At 41.1% G+C, this 17,006-nt stretch overlaps 1 protein-coding gene across 2 annotated transcripts in view; it reads left to right on the top strand.

Moving 5' to 3' along the window:
• Positions 1-17,006, top strand: part of RMND5A (required for meiotic nuclear division 5 homolog A) — a 61,648-nt gene that overhangs the window by 22,381 nt on the left and 22,261 nt on the right. For both annotated transcript variants that reach the window (XM_055540295.1, XM_055540294.1), the window contains exons 3-4: positions 11,614-11,748; positions 14,904-15,004. In XM_055540295.1, coding sequence (XP_055396270.1) covers positions 11,614-11,748; positions 14,904-15,004 — 236 coding nt within the window. The remainder of the gene's footprint in view (positions 1-11,613; positions 11,749-14,903; positions 15,005-17,006) is intronic.

Raw genomic sequence — 17,006 nt, 5'->3', positions numbered from 1 at the left:
CCGGAGCCACCTGTCATAAAGGCTGGGTGGACTCGTGGGTTGGCGAACAAACAGGATGAAGCTGAAGCCACTGTGGCTTAAGCCTTTACGTATCACAGTAAACAGCCTTGAGTAATAAACTGGAATGTCGTCCGGCAGCCTGTGAGCACCATGTTATGGGCACATGTTCCCACCCTGCTGAGAGGAGGACAGTAAGGAAGCTGGTGACTCATATATGAGCAGGCTGGTGGTTGAGTGAGGAACTTGAGTAAATTTTTGACATGCTTAAAAAAATTTATTTTTTCCTTTAATGTTTTAATCCTTCCTTTAAACTTTTTTAGTCATCGCTTCCTTGAAAACATATGCAAAAAAGTTCATGATGTTAGGCAGGACACTTTCTGGCTTTTAATCATTGCCAACATAAAATATTATTGAAGATTTCTGCTTTAATGTGTTGACAGCTTTTAGATGCCTGTATGGCAACCCACTCCAGTATGTTTGCCTGGAGAATCCCAGGGACGGGAGCCTGGTGGGCCGCTGTCTATGGGGTCACACAGAGTCGGACATGACTGACGTGACTTAGCAGCAGCAGCAGTATAATCACAATTTAAAATAAATATCAACCGCTGGGTTTTGTAGCCAAAAAAATGTGTTTTTTTTGTTTTTTTTTTTTTAAGTAAAAACAAATTGTTTTTTATTTCCTTCTCTATTTTTAAGAAAGTCTAGAACTCTTTCCTATTTAGGATATTTTATTTAGTGCTTTACTTAGTCTTTTGACTTTTTTTAAGTTTAATTCCTAAGTAAGAAAAGTCAGTAAAAATAATTACTGCTTTAGACTTCTGTGTGTGGGTGGATGAAATAATGCTAAGATTTAAGTATCTAACATTTGCTGTGGGACAGTTGACAGTGAAAAACAGTACCTGTTCTTTAGAAAATTGTGGTGTAGTTTATTCGTGTAAGGGTGCTTTTTGTACATGTCAAAGAACTGGAAAGATTCTGAGGCAACATAAAGTAAGTTTGCTTAGGACAGACTCTGCTTACTAATAAAAAGAAAAGAGATGATCATTGAGTTCTTGATTAAGGTTGTGGAGTTGATATTTTATTTTATTTATTCATTCATTTATTTTTGGCTGCCTTGGGTCTTCGTTGCTGTGAGTGGCTTTCTCCAGTCACAGCAAGCGGGGGCTGCTCTTCGTTGTGGTGTGAGGACTTCTCGCTGTGGTGGTTTCTCTGGTTTCAGAGCACGGACTCTAGGCACACGGGCTTCGGTAGTTGCAGCGTGCAGGCTCGGTAGTTGTGGCACATGGGCTTAGTTGCTCTGAGGCATGTGGAATCTTCCCAGAACAGGGATTGAACCTGTGTCCCCTGCATTGGCAGGCAGATTCCTATCCACTGTGCCACCAGGGAAGTTCCGTTTAGTTGTTTTTAATTTTTAAAAAATTGTTTATTTTTTTGGCCACTCCACAAGGCATATGGGATCTTAGTTCCCTGACCAGGGATTGAACCTTCACCCCCCTGCATTGGAAGGCAGGGTCTTAACCACCGGACCACTGGGGAAGTCCCTGGAGTTGATATTTTTACATTTGACTTGTGAGAGTGGGTAAGATTTAGCACAGCAGAAGAGTGAGGTGTGGTCTTCTGTGGGGCCAGGCAAGGAACTGAACAGCTGAGAAAATGCTTGACTCCTGTTCAAGACTCTCAGGGACTGACTTGACGGGAGCGGCTGCCCCTGTCAGGCAAGGTCAGGCTGGGGAAAAGGCAGTGATGGAAGGCCCAAAGATTTGATCCCAGGAGATTGGGGAAGAAGGGAGGGAATGATAAAAACATTTGAGGATTTGCCTACCCTCCTTAAATAGAATGAAAGTAGTCTAAGGAGAAGGCAGAAGATACAGCTCTCACGTACGGAGTATTGACCATGTTCCACATGCTGAGCTGAGAGCATTACATACATTTAGACGGCTTTCCAGGTGACGCTGCTGCTGCTAAGTCGCTTCAGTCGTGTCCAACTCTGTGTAACCCCGTAGATGGCAGCCCACCAGGCTCCCCTGTCCCTGGGATTCTCCAGGCAAGAACACTGGAGTATTAAAAGAATCCACCTGCCAATGCAGAAGACGTAAGAAACTCCAGTTGGATCCCTGGATTGGTAAGATACCCTGGAGGAAGGCATGGCAACCCACTTCAGTATTCTTGCCTGGGAAATCCAATGGACAGAGGAGCCTGATGGGCTATAGGCCACAGGGTCTCAAGGAGTCGGACATGACTGAAGCGACTTAGCATGCACATACACGCATAGCCCATGATGTGTATTAGTCGCTCAATTGTGTCTAACTCTTTCCAGCTGCATGGACTAGTTTGCCAGACTCCTCTGTCCATGGAATTCTCCAGGTAAGAATACCGGAGTGGGTTGCCATTTCCTGCTCCAATAGCCCATGATACAAGCACATTATTCCCTTTTCACATGTGAGGAAACTAAGATTCAGAAATATTAAGTAGCGTACCCCAAGGTATGCAAGTGGTAGATCAAGGTTTGGGAAAAGGTTTCACTCAAGCATTTGTTCTTAAACACTGTGTTGTACTAGGAAATCAGGCCATTGCAGGGCTGGTAATGTTTTATAAAGGGGGCAAATAATGGTTAAAAAAAAAACCCCTTTTTGTAAACCACTTTTCCTAAACTGATCTTCTGCCACTAGATGGAGCATATGCATTGGTGAGGCAAAAGGATGACTGTGTTAAAAAAAAATGGCGTAAGGCTATAAGAAATGAAATAGAGAACATTGTAAAATAGTTCTGAGCGAGCCTTTTATATAGGTCTTCCTGGGGTGTAAGAGGAGAAAAAAGTAATGGCAGGAGAAAATTTTTTGCATTTAGCCTTAAACAATAATTAGAAAGGGTGAGGTCAGCTAGCTCTGAAGTACTATTATTGTATAATGGATAAATCTTTATGTAGTAGAGAGATGGTACTGTTCATCAAGGAGGGAAATGAAAAAGGCTAGAAAACTTACTCTGAGCAAGGCGAAAAAGAACTGAGTTCTGAAATACAGGCAGATAATTTGATACATGTATTGGGTAGAATTTTCAGAATTACGGAAAAGAAATGGCTAACAAAGCTGTAAAAAGATCACAGTGATTAGAAGCTAGGAACAAATTCCCTAAAAATAAAACAAAACATCAGACTAACCACACCCCCTAAAAAAGTTACTAGTAAGACATTTAGTAAAAATCTCATATTTTCTCCCATTCTGAGGGTTGTCCCTTTGTTTTTGGTTTCCTTTGCTCTGCAAAAGCTTTTGAGCTTAATTAGGTCCCATTTGTTTTCATTTTCATTACTTTAGGCAGTAGATTGGAAAACATCTTTCTGTGATTTATGTCAAGAGTGTTTTGCCTGTGTTTTCCTCTTAAGTTTTATAGTATCTGGCCTTGTTGCATTCAGGTCTTTAATCCATTTTGAGTTTATTTTTGTGTATGATGTTAGAGAGTGTTCTAATTTCATTCTTTTACTTGTCGCTGTCCAGTGTTTGCATAGTATCTTTTTTTGTTGTTGTGTGTTAAGTAGTAGATAACTTTTCCCAAGCTACGTGGAGCCAGAGTCCAGGTCTTCTCAGTTAAATGTTCCTTGCAGTACCCCTTTCACTGCTGCTACTGCTGCTAAGTAAACCAGATTAACTAGGTGCTTGGAAGGCAAATTGATTCCTCGTAGGTGCAACAAGAGCACATTGTTAGGGTCACATCCCAGTTTTTCTACCAAAGTCGATGGAGAAGTTTTTTAAAAATTAGCAGTATTAAAGAATTGGCAGGGACTTCCCTGGTGGTCTAGTGGGTAAGACTCCTTGCTCCTAATGCAGGGGGGCCGGGTTCCATCCCTGGTCAGGGAACTGGATCCCACATGCCACAACTTAGTAGTTCTCATGCTGCAACTAAGACCTGATGTAGCCAGATAAGTAAATATTAAAACAAAAAAAGAATTGGCACTTAGGCGTTAAATCAAATACTGAGTTTTATCATGTACTTCTTTTGTCACTGCTTACTCAATAATTATAATTTCATAAAATGTATTTCAGAAAGGGATTGATTTTGGATGGTGAGCAGTGAAAACCAGTCCTTAAGTCTAATGAGTTCATAAGCATGTTTAAGCAAACAGGTAGGGTGGTTTGTTTAGATTTCGTAGTCTTGTAAGGATCGTCTAAGTTATTTACTTCTCCTCTGTCTAGCCTCCAGACTTTAAAACCTTTAATCCATTAAAAACGTTAATGATACTAAAAGTACATGAGATGGTATACAGATTTGTGTGTCCTGGATTTCTCTAAGCTGTAATATCTTCTCTAGACAGACACACCCTTGAATATGTGCTTTTTATCTTTTGAAAATGTGCCTTCACATTTAAGAACATCCTTCCATGCTTTTTCTTTTCTTTTCCTTTATAAAAGAAAAAATGGAGTAAAACAGAAGTGCTAATAGACAGGTGTTTCTCTTCACTGTCTACTTCTTGGCTGGTTTGCGATGCTGCTGATTTCCTGGGCAGCCATGCAGATGAGTTTGGTCACCTAGCAACAGGGCCTGGAACTGATCCTTGCTCTGATGCAATAGTAAGAATGTGCACTTATAACAAAAGGAGTTCTCATACTATATTGCATTTCCTTGACCTCTTTTTACAGTTTTAGCTTTAATTTTTACTACATGTGAGCAGAAAATAAGCTATGAAAAAAATTTACTCATCCACTTTAGTGGTTTAAACTGCAAGATCTAAATGATAGAAGGGAGCTCAGAAATTTTCATCTAATGCTTTGCTTAGTCATGCTTAGTTGTGTTTTCCAAGACTAGCAAATAAGTTCTAGAACTTAAATGTACAGATGTCTTGAGTGTAAGGGTTTTCGATTTTTCTTACCACCAGTATAGTAGTGAAACAAAATTACATGAAGAGCATCCTTGTAAAAGAAAGTGTTTGCATTTGTTTAAATGTTAGACTGTTTTAAATTTTTCTAGATGATCAAAATTTACTTTTGGTTTAAGTATATGAAGGAAAGATTTGGAGGAATTGTTTTGTTTGAGCAGTTCCTGCCTGGTGGTAGCCATTATAGTTATGACTAAATGTAAACGTATACTGCTGAAAAAAACTCGTTTCATATGGTCTGTGCTTTGGAGTTGACCATTGGGTCTTCCAAAGTTATTTCTTTCTTTCCTGCTGAATAATAGACACTTGATTTGTTGGGGGTTAATGCGATTGGGGAATAATCAGTAAATGAATCAGTAGAAATCTGAAGGTTGTGTTTGGATTGAATGAGGTTGATAGATCAATGAGAAATCTTAGTCTCAATGATTCTTGCCTATGGAGTGCACAGACATTTAGAGAGTTATAGACAGATTCCTGCTGCTGCTGCTAAGTCGATTCAGTCGTGTCCGACTCTGTGCGACCCCATAGATGGCAGCCCACCAGGCTCCCCGTCCCTGGGATTCTCCAGGCAAGAACACTGGAGTGGGTTGCCATTTCCTTCTCCAGTGCATGAAAGGGAGAAGTGAAAGTGAAGTCGCTCAGTCATGTCCGACTCTCAGCGACCCCATGGACTGCGCGGCCTTCCAGGCTCCTCTGTCCATGGGATTTTCCAGGCAAGAGTTGGTAATAAATTCTGTCATCCTCTGATACCATTCCTTTATTCATTTGATTAGCCTTTTATCTGGGGGAATAAAATATGGGAGAAATCTGTGACATTGTTACTGAACCCAGGTCTGATTGTTTCCCAATAAAGAGGTTGGTGAGAAGGAAAGTTTGCTTTATTTTGGATGCTGGCAGTGGGAGGTGGAGAATGCTTGTCCAAAGGCTGACTCCCCACCCCCAATCAGGGGCAAGAGCTTTTATAGACAGAGGGAGGGGCTCCATGCAGAAACAGCACAATCAGCTCTGACAGTCATCTTGGTCATCAGTGGTCTAGTTGGCGTCATCTTCATTGTTTTAAGAACAGTTAGTCTTCCATTCCAGGATTGGTTGGTTCCTGTTTCCTTGAGGCCAGTTCTTGGAATTGTGCGGCTGTGTTGTGGTTACAGTCTGGTCATCGTGTAGTTAACTTCTCTACCTGCTGGTGGTTTCAGGATCTACAAGGGCAGCTCACAGGATATGGCTCAGAATATTATGTATAGCCTTTGAAAAGAAACTAAGGTCCCTGACTGTGCTTAATGACTAAACTATTATTATTTGGTCTCCTTTGACTGTTTTCCTTTGTTTCTGCATTTTCTCGCTTCTCTGATTAAACCTAATTTTTTGGCTAAAGTTTTTCCACAGGCAAAAGGCAGGCTGAGGACATGGGGGGGGCGAGGCCCTTGGGCCCTGCTCCGTTTCACCATCCGTCACCCTTGTAAGGCCTGTATCCCACCCAGGCCAGAGGAGGAACAAGGTAGCGGCATCTTTACTTCCAGTGTTGATTGTCACAGACAGCATAAAGATGTGATAATTAGCTTAAAGGTACTGATAGACTGCTATGAAGTCATCTCTCAACAGGCAGAATCTGGTAAGCAGATTGGATGAGGAAAGTAGAGAGCCACACCAAGCAATTCTGATTTTTTCAGCGCTAGATACAGTCTCTTCAGTATGGGCATGGACGCTATTGCCTTAGCATCTAGGTACTTTGTATTATCTCATTCTTTAGATTAAGTACCAGGCCAAGAAAGAGGTCTATAAAAAGAAAAGGAATAAAAATTTAAGATTCTGAGAATAATTTTGCTCTTTTGTTTTTGTGTTGAGTAATTCCAAATGTTAAATGTGTATATTTAGTTTTAGGCTACAGACTTGACATCTAAGAATAGATAGATCTTTAAAGAAAAGTGGGCTGAATTTTGAAGAGGAGAGCTGTGTGTGCTGTGTTATGGTGATTGTAAATAGTATGTGGTTTGCAGTTCTATTGTGGATTACTTACACCTGTTCTTTTGTGCGCTGTACCATGCTTAAGCAATGATTAACTAAGGATTGAATTAATAATTTTAGTTTAATCTAAACATAAACTAATTACATTTATGTGCTTAAAAAACAATTCAAGAGGCTTATCAGGTTAACATAGGTTAACACCTATGAAAGATAAGGGAGTGGAAGTAAAATTGGACACAGAAAGCTTTCAGAGGTAGATTGGCCGGTTTCTTTACTCTTGATGTTTCGAGTTGCCTTCTACTGGGGTAATTTCCCCTTTGTCAGAAGAACTTTAGTAGTTCTTTTAGAGCAGGTCTTCTTTCAACAAATTCAGCTTCCCTTCATCTGAGAATGTCTTTATTTCATCTTCATTCCTGAAGGATATTTTCACTTGATATAAAATTCTGAGATTCAGTTCTTTTCTTTTAGTACTTGAAAAATGTGTCACTTCTTTCTGGTCTCTGCATGGTTTCTGTTGAGAAATCTGTAGTCCTTTTTTCTTTTTCAAAATATGAATGTATGATAACACATTTACAGGAGACTTGGAAAATACAGAACAAAGTTGCATATGGTTCCACTATATATTACAATTATTTTTAAAGTATATAAATTAGGATTTTTAGTTGAGAAATCTGTAGTCATTTGAATTATAGTTTCCCTATAAGCAGTGTATCACTTTTCCCTAGCTACTTTGAAAATTTTCCTTGGTCTTTAATTTTTACCAGTTGGATTCTGCGATGTCTGAGTTTGGATTTCTTTGAACTTATCCTTTTAGGGGTTTGCTGAGCTTCTTGAATCTGTAGATTTGTGTCTTTGGACAAAATTGGGAAATGTTAAAAAAATTTTTTTCCTACACTACACTCTTCTCCCTCTAGCAATCCATTGACATAATGTTAGATCTTTTGTTATTGTCTTACAGGTCCCTGAGATCCTATTCATTGTTTTTTTTTTTCAATTTTTATTTGGTTGTTCAGATTAGATCATTTCTATGGATCTCCACTGACTTTTGTGCTATTTACCTCTATTCTGCTGTTAATTACATCCTGTGAGGTTTTTTTTTTTTTTAATATTTATTTATTTGGCTGTGCTGTGTCTTAGTTGCAGCATGGGAGACCTTAGTTCCCTAGCCAGGGATTGAACCCAGGCCCCTTGCATTGGGAGCAAGGAGTCGTAGCCACTGGACACCAGCAGTCCCCATCCACTGAGTTTTTTTAAGTTTTGTTTTAGTGGTCTCTACCTTGTTGGGCTCAGACTACAAGTTCTGACCAGTCTTCTCTGAGTTGTAGTTTCAATGTCAGCTTATTTCCAAAGCCATTACAGAGCTGTTCAGATATGTCTTGTTAGTGTGCAAACCAGAGGCCATTCTAGGACCTGGAAGCTAGGTCTGACCCCTAGTTCCTCTTTCAAAGTCTGTGCTGTGCCGCTGAGGGTCAGACCCATGCCTTTGCCACTTGAGGGCAAGCCCAGGGGTTCATAAACAACTCTGGATGGGAGTGTTACTTTTCTGAGTTTCTTCCTCTCTCTGATCTCCCTGCTACTTTAGAATTCTCTGGAGCTTCCTATTTAGTCATCCAGCCAGAGAACTGGGCTTTATATACCCTGATCAGTTCAGTTCAGTTGCTCAGTCGTGTCCGACTCTTTGCGACCCCATGGACTGCAGCACGCCAGGCTTCCCTGTCCATCACCAACTCCCGGATCTTAACTCAAACTCATGTCCATCGAGTCAGTGATGCATCCTCTGTCGTCCCCTTCTTCTGCCTTCAATCTTTCCCAGCATCAGGGTCTTTTCCAATGAGTCAGTTCTTTGCATCAGGTGATGTACCCCGATCCCCTGTATTTTATCATAATTCTGCCTGTATCTGGGGCTATGAGGTAGAGGGACAGAGAGAAAAGATGCAAGAGGAGTTTTGGCCCCTCCTTCTTGGGACCATCATCACTCCTCTGATTGGAGAGAAAAGATCCCTTCCCTCAGAGTTTTAACTTGCCTACTGTGGTGGATTTCTCAGGTGGTGCTAGTGGTAAAGAATCTGCTTGCAAGTGCAGAAGACATAAGAGAAGTGTGTTCGATCCCTGGATCGGGAAGATCCGCTGGAGGAGGGCATGGCAACTCCAGTATTCTTACCTGGAGAATCCCCATGGACAGAAAAGCCTGGTGGGCTACTGTCCATGGGATTGCAAAGAGTCGGACCTGACTGACTTAACACGTGCAGAGTTCTGAAGATCTGCCGAGTCTTGTTTCCTGCTTATTCAATCAAACATAATCTAGGTACTGCTGTGAAAATTACGACACCATTTTTTTCTTTTTTTAATGACACCATTTCTGTTGGGGAAAAAAAAAAAAAGCTTACAAATGCTTCTTTTTCACAACAGAAGCTTAACTGCAGACTGCCTTGAGCTAGGGGTGCAAGAAAATGGAAGGAAAAAAGCTTGTGATTTATTTCCACCCCCTTCTACGTGAACCCACTCCTGTTCCTCATGCCAGCCCTGGAGGGCTTCTCCTGGAGGTGTCCGCCCTGTTGTGGGTTTTGGTTGTACTACCTCCAGACTGAGAGATAGATGTTGGAGGGAGGAAAGTAGTAAGCTCACCTTCAGTTCTTTGCCTTCCTCCCCAATCCAGTTACTGCTGTTCAGAGTTGCCTCGAGTAGCCACTCCCTTCAGTCTTGATTTTGGAACTGCATTCAGAGAGTCAGGGTGGGGTGTACTTGCTTGATCTTACCCAGAACCAGAACCTTCAACACCCTCTCTTTTTGTAATAGATCTTGACGAAATCCTTTAGCTTGCTATAAAAGGAATGTTTGCTCTTTGTGTAAGAGTGGTTATCTCCAGTGATAATCTCTGCTAGTACTTTATATATTCTTTTCACATTTGTTCTGTGAGCATTTGTGTAAGCTTTTTTAAAAACAGAAATGGTGTCATTAAAAAAAGAAATGGCATCATAATTTCTGTAGACGTTGCTTTTTTTTTCATTTAAGGGTAAGAACATTTTTCCATGTTAGTAGATATAGAGCAATGAACCTTACTTTTTAATTGTGAATAGTAAGACTAACAGAGTAATAACTACCATTTCATTGCACCAATAAGGGAGCATATTAATTTCCAAGAGCTGCTATGACCAAGTACCACAGACTGGGTGGCTTACACAGACATTCTTTTCCCCACTGTTTTGGAAACTATAAGTTCCTGATCAAGGTGTGGCAGGCAGGGTTGGTTTCTTCTGGGGCCTTTCTCCCTGATTTGTAGATAGGCATCTTTTCTTCATGTCATCACATGGTGTCTTTATCTGCTTGGGCTGCCATGACAAAATTCCAAAATTCCATTTAAACAACAAAAGTTTATTTTCTTCTGGTTGTAGAGACTGGGAAATCCAAGATCAAGGTGCCGGGCAATTCACTGCCTGTTGAGGGTAGGCAGCCTTCTTCCTGGCTGGCAGATGAGCACCTTCTCCCTGGGTCCTCATGTGGTGGAGAGAGAACAAATGAGCCCTGGTGTTTGTTCCATGTCTCATAAGAACACCGGCCCTACTGGATGAGGGCCCCACCCTTATGACTTCATTTAACCTTTATTACCTTCTCCCAGACTCTGTCTCCAAAGCCAGTCACACTGGTTTCTAGGGCTTTGATATAGGAATTTGGGAGGGACACAGACATCCGGTCTATAACAGGTGGTCTTCCTTCTGCACCTGTATGTGTCCTGTGTGCGTGCATGCTCAGTTGCTTCAGTCATATTTGACTCTTTGCAACTCTTGTGAACTGTAGCCCGCCTGTCCACGGGATTCTCCAGGCAAAGATACGGGAGTGAGTTTGCCATTTCCTTCTCCAGGGGATCTTCCCTACCCAGGGATCAAACCTGTGTCTCTAAGTCTCCTGCATTGGCAGGCGGGTTCTTTATCTGCTGGTGCCACCTGAGACATCATTCGTATTGGATTAGGGCTCAAAATGGTCTCCTTTTAACTTTATAAGGTGCTGGGAGTTAGGACTTGAACACCGGAATCGTGAGAGGATACAGTTAAGTCCATAAAAGTATTTTCTCTACTTAAGCTGAGCCTCAAATATCTTGAGTGATTTGGCCAAGAATGGCAACCTACTCCAGCCAGTATTCTTGCCTGGAGAATCCCATGGACAGAGGAGCCTGGCAGGCTATAGTCCATGGGGTCGCAAAGAGTCGGACACGACTTAGTGACTAAACCACCACCACTACCACACAGCTAGTTAGATGGAACCAGGATCCAGACCCTGGTGGACTGGCTCCAGAGCCTGCTCTCTGAGCCATCTGTCCAGTCTCTTTTTCCCCAACCCCCACCTTGGCACTGCAATTCTTGGGATAGGCCAAGGATTATTGAATAATCCTATGTTCGATATAATGGCTCTTCTTGTTTTCCTATTAGACAACACTGCATTGAACTTGCTTTTGCAATTATCACTGCACACCTGTGAAAATATTGCTGTCCTATAATGCCTAGAAATCAGTTTATTTACAGAATCATTATAAAGTTTATTTTTCCAAAATACCCTCAAAAATGAAAACATTTACCCTTGCAGCAATAATGAATGCGAGTGGGGGTTTCAGAAAAGAACGGTGGAAGAGACTGCTTCCTGTCATAGGCTGCAGACAAATTGGAATTGGGGACTTATTGGAGGTGTCACAGAGTTAAACAAAGGTGGTGGTTTCTGTAAAGGTAGGTGGGGTGAAAACGTATCAAGTGATGCATCCTGGTCAATTCATGACTCGGTATCTTGCCTTTCAGAATTTCGATTCCGACATCAGCAGTGTGGGGATAGACGGCTGCTGGCAGGCAGACAGCCAGAGGCTTCTCAATGAGGTGATGGTGGAGCACTTCTTCAGACAAGGAATGCTAGATGTTGCTGAGGAGCTCTGCCAGGTGAGGATGAAATGAACACAAGGGAGATCCTTGGGGTTTTTAAGTCTTCTAGCTGTAAGTAGATTGTTACATTTTAATCACCAGTGCTGACCTCAGTTTACTAGAAAGTCTCTCTCCTTTTTTTTTTTTTTTAAACTTGGTTAAAAATTATAGTCCTAGAACTTGCTATTCAAATTATTTCCTTATTCTTGCCCCAGAATGTTGGTCCCAGGTCATCAGTCAAGTGTCAGAAGTGGTGCTACTTTTCCAAACATCTCCTCTTTTGTTTTTTGGGAGGGAGCCAGTGCATTTTACTTAATTTTTTAAATCAGTTTTTTATTATTATTATTTTACAGTTGATTTACAGTGTTGTGTTAGCTTCAGCTGTACAGCAAAGTAAATCAGCCATATATATATATATATATATATATATATATATATATATCCACTCTTTTCTGGACTCCATTTCCATATAGGTCATTACAGAGCACCAAATAGAGTTCCTTGTGGTATACAGTAGGTTCTTACTTGTTACCTCTTATATATAGTACTGTGTATGCTCAGTCATTTTAGTCATGTCTGACTCTTTCTGACCCTGTGGACTGTAGCCCACCAGGCTCCTCTGTCCATGGGGATTCTCCAAGAATACTGGAGTGGGTTACCATTTCTTCCTCCAGAGGATCTTCCCGACCCAGGGGATTGAATCCTTTTCTCTTACGTCTCCCGCATTGGTCAGTGAGTTTTTTACCACTAGTGCCATAAAACATCTCTTTGACAGGAAGGTTAGTATAGCAGAGAAGAGGACAAAGAGGATTATATTTGCTCTTCTAATCTGGCCCAGCTTAAAGAACTTGATCAAACGAATTTCAAGCTAAAATAGACATGAACTTAGAACAGTTTACCAATACCACATAGTCATAATATCAGCAATATGTATTAAGTATTTACTGCCAGCCAAGCCCTCAGTTTATTCCTTACTGCAACCCTGTGAAGAAGAAATTATTTCCCCCATTCTACAGATGAGGAATCTGAGGTCTAGAGAAATAACCTGCCCAGGACCATACTGCCGGGGCCCGGTGGAATCCAGGGATTCCCTCAGGATGACGGCGTCGGCAATTAGAATAGCGATAGCTTAATTAAGTATTAATTAGAGATATAAAGCGTGGTTAAATAGGGATAGCTCAGTGAGAAAATTCAGTGGAGAAAAGAGGCTGAATAACTTGGTTTATGCGGAAAACCAATAAAACTCCAAGACAAGGAGTTTGCATCACCTACGTAGGCTGCAGGTGTCCTCCCGTTCTCCCCAAGGAGAGGAGACACTAAGGCCTCCCCGGTCAGATCTTGGAAGCCCAGGAAAAATTAGTGGGCTTGACGAGCCTCCACATTCCAGATGGGAATTCAGCCAGAAGGTGAGAGAAAGAACGACATGGGGGGACCAAGCTTTGGTGAGCAAGGCCCGTAGATTTATTTTCATCAGGGGCTTTTATACCCTAAGTTGCACATAGAGTATAATAGGGGGTGTGAAATCATGCAAAGTCAGCAGTCTTTGATCCTTATTGAGACCAGGCTTTCTTTTCTGCAAATTTATCGTATATAAATGGTTTAGGTGATTTACATCATCTTCTGGCCAGAAGGCCTGTTAACATTTTATGACTCTGATAAAGGTTTGTCAACCATAAGACTTATTTTCTCTAGGAGTAATTATTTTAAAGTTTGGCACCATCCTCCAAAGGTGTTAGATAAAGTTGCATTCCTGTAGGGCAAAGGTGCAGTGGGTTTACAACAAAGAAAAGAATTTATTACCTTAAGGGTCTAAAGTTGTTAACACCAAGGCCACTACTTATTTTTTCTACATACCAACTATATTAATTAATACACTTCCAAGGATACAATACAGGGGATGTGGAAACTTGGCAGCAAGCGTTGGCTCAACAAGGAAATCTTCTACTAGTTCTATTCTGACAATTTCTAACTCTCCGAGAGGCTCTGTACCATTTGAATATCTTAAGCTTCCCATGCCTCTTCCGGTTGGGAGACTGTAAACAATTGTATGCATAGCTGTAGGAGTCCGGGTAAACCTGTCAGGCAAGTTAGAGAGCCATCTGAGGGGTTTGTGAACTAAAACTCTTGTCACGCCCAGGAACTTTATTAACTGGAGCTATAAGTTAACTCTTTTTTCAGAGAGAGAGAGAGATGGTGGTGGGGGACAGCCCCCCATAAAGTCAGAGGTGTAGGTGAGAGTACAGAGCAGTGAAGTAGGCAGACTCTGGTTTGGGGGGTAGATGCTCCAGAATTTCCAGGGGGACTCCTGAGGCTCGATCCCACCTCCTTCCTCATGACCTTTGCCACGGGTGGAGTTCCTCAGCTGGCTCCCGCCACCTTACAGGTTCTTAGTGGAGGATCTTGGATGCAGTTCCATTTCATGTGTCTTCAGACTCTCTTCTGTGGCTTACATTTTGTGCTGTTGTATTTTTCACTTAGAAGAGTGAAGGACCATAAGGTTTAAATAATCTAAAGGTAGTCTGTAAACCAGACCTCTAATCTAAGACTTTGCTATTTTAAACAATTTAGATAAGTAGTAACCCAAGTCTTTCTCTATACATTACAGGATTCTGTGTCCATATAAATTTCCTAAAATAAATTGTGTCATTTAAGATTGTTTATTTACAAGTATCAGAGACCCCAAATACCAATGGCTTAAACAAAAATGAAGTTTATTTCTCTTACACAAGAATAGGAAATAGTAAGCCATTCATGACATATATGGTAGCCACATACCATGAAACTCTTAGGGATCTCAGCTCCGTTTAGCTTTGCTGTTTCTAAGGTGACCTCTGTCCTCATGGTTCAGGGAAGCCAGAACCCCAGCTTGACCTCTTTGTATTCCAGGAAGGGACAAAGACATATGTTTGTGTTTCATTGGCCAGAACTTACATTTTGCAAAGCCCAGCTTTATTCCATATGCTTACGTGCCCAGCTAAAATATGGGATTTACTACTATCATAGGAGGAGGAAGAGGGATACTGGGGCTTAGTCCTCAGTCTCTGCCAGAGAAATATATGTTAAAAAGAAACTATCTTTAATGATTTACCTCACATTTTATAATGTAGACTATGCTTTTACTGTATCTCTTTACTCTGACTTTTGCTAACAAAAGTTCTTTTGATTTTTTTCAGGAATCTGGTCTTTCTGTAGACCCAAGCCAGAAAGAACCATTTGTGGAGTTAAATCGAATATTAGAAGCATTGAAAGTCCGAGTTCTGAGACCTGCTCTGGAGTGAGTTACTGAGTTTGTTTTCCTTTGAATGCTTTGTGAGAACTCTGTAAGAAAACGGAATTAGAAAACACGGTGAAGATTTTGAGATCTCTCTCTCTTAATCTCATGTGGGGTAGACTTCAGAGTAATCAAGGGAGAATTATTTTATTTCGTTTAGTCGAGTGCATTTGGGGGATATGCAATTTGAGAAAATGGTTAACACTCATTTCACTTATGGTTGGTCTGAATTCCCATGAGAGAAGAGGGTTTCTTGTAGCCAGACTATCTTTATAACTGAAGTACTGTTGTTCAGGGCATCTGAATTTGATATTTGAACTTGCAGAATGTGTGGGGTTTGGTATACATGAAGAGAACAAACGTTGCGGAGTTTTACTCTAATTACCATCATAAAATAGTTCACTGTGAACTTGTCATTGATGTGAATTCTATGAAATTACTGGGTTAGCTCTGTTAAGTATTATCCTAGAACAGGGTCAAGGAAAGTTTTTCATAAAGAGCCAGATAAGTATTTTAGGCTTTGCAATCCACGTATGGTCTCTGTTGCATGTTTTTTTTTATTTCATTTTATAACCTTTTAAAAAGGTAAAAAAAAAACCAAACAACAAAACCCACCTTGGCCACGTGGCATATGAAATAGACAGCAAGTCCTGTTTGGCCTGTGGCCATGGTTTGCTGACCCCTGTCCTAGAATTTTTTAGTGTGATAATAATCACGTTATTTGTTTTAAAAAGGAAGAAAGGAAAGCTACAAAGTAACAGAAAGAATCTGGGTAATAGAAGCAGTGATATTGTTGTGAGGGCACAGCCTTAGAATCGTAGTATTTTAAAACTGGAAATACGTGAGCGCATTGTTGCTGCTAAGTCACTTCAGTCGTGTCCGGCTCTGTGTGACCCCATAGATGGCAGCCCACTAGGGTTACCCCCATCTCTGGGATCCTCCAGGCAAGAACACTGGAGTGGGTTGCCATTTCCTCCTCCAATGCATGAAAGTGAAAAGTGAAAGTGAAGTCGCTCAGTTGTGCCCGACTCTTAGTGACCCCATGGACTGCAGCCTACCAGGCTCCTCCATCCATGGGATTTTCCAGGGAAGAGTACTGGAGTGGGTTGCCATTGCCTTCTCCAAGCGCGTTGTTTCAGGGCGGAAATATAGTTGGAAAGATCCTTGATGAGTTTTATAAAATACACCTTTTTCCCTTCTATTAACCCATTTAAATCTTCATAGCTTAGTTTTTTCTGTTTCTCATCATTTCTCAGTTCTTAGGAAATTCTGAAAGTTCTAAAACCAGCCTAGATGAACAGGCAGAGATAGTAAAAGTCGCTCAGTCGTGTCCAACTCTTTGCGAACCCATGGACTATACTGTTCATGAAATTCTCCAGGCCAAAATACTGGAGTGGGTAGCCTTTCCCTTCTCCAGGGGATCTTCCCAACCCAAGGATCGAATCCAGGTCTCCCTCATTGCAGGCGGATTCTTTACCAGCTGAGCCACAAGGAAAGCCCAAGAATACTGGAGTGGGTAGTGGATCCCTTCTCCAGCAGATCTTCCTGACCTAGGAATCGAACTGAGGTCTCCTGCTTTGCAGATGGATTCTTTATCAACTTTCCCTGAGCTATCAGGGAAGCCCTGACAGAGATAGAGTCCTATGTAAATTTATAAATTACAAATTTCTGTATAATTTATAAATATCAGGTAGCTCATTTATTTTCATTCTTTAAAGATATAAATGTCACCCAGCACCACTGTGTACTATGCATATCACTTTTTAGTTTATTTTTATAATGGATTTTTTAGCAGGTTTTATTGTGACACACCCTTATAAGATGAAATTTAATCAAATGCCTCAAACACCCTCTTAAATATGGCAGTCACTCTTGTCTCTACTTTCATATTCCACCTAAATGATTAAACTCTAAAGGAGAGTGAGGGAGCCTAAATATAAAAGTGTGATGGCACCAGTCAGAATGGCTGCGATCCAAAAGTCTACAAGTAATAAATGCTGGAGAG

The sequence above is a fragment of the Bubalus kerabau genome, chromosome 11 (genome assembly GCF_029407905.1).
Source record: "Bubalus kerabau isolate K-KA32 ecotype Philippines breed swamp buffalo chromosome 11, PCC_UOA_SB_1v2, whole genome shotgun sequence".
Taxonomy (NCBI): domain Eukaryota; kingdom Metazoa; phylum Chordata; class Mammalia; order Artiodactyla; family Bovidae; genus Bubalus; species Bubalus kerabau.
This window is presented reverse-complemented; position numbering and strand designations above follow the sequence as displayed.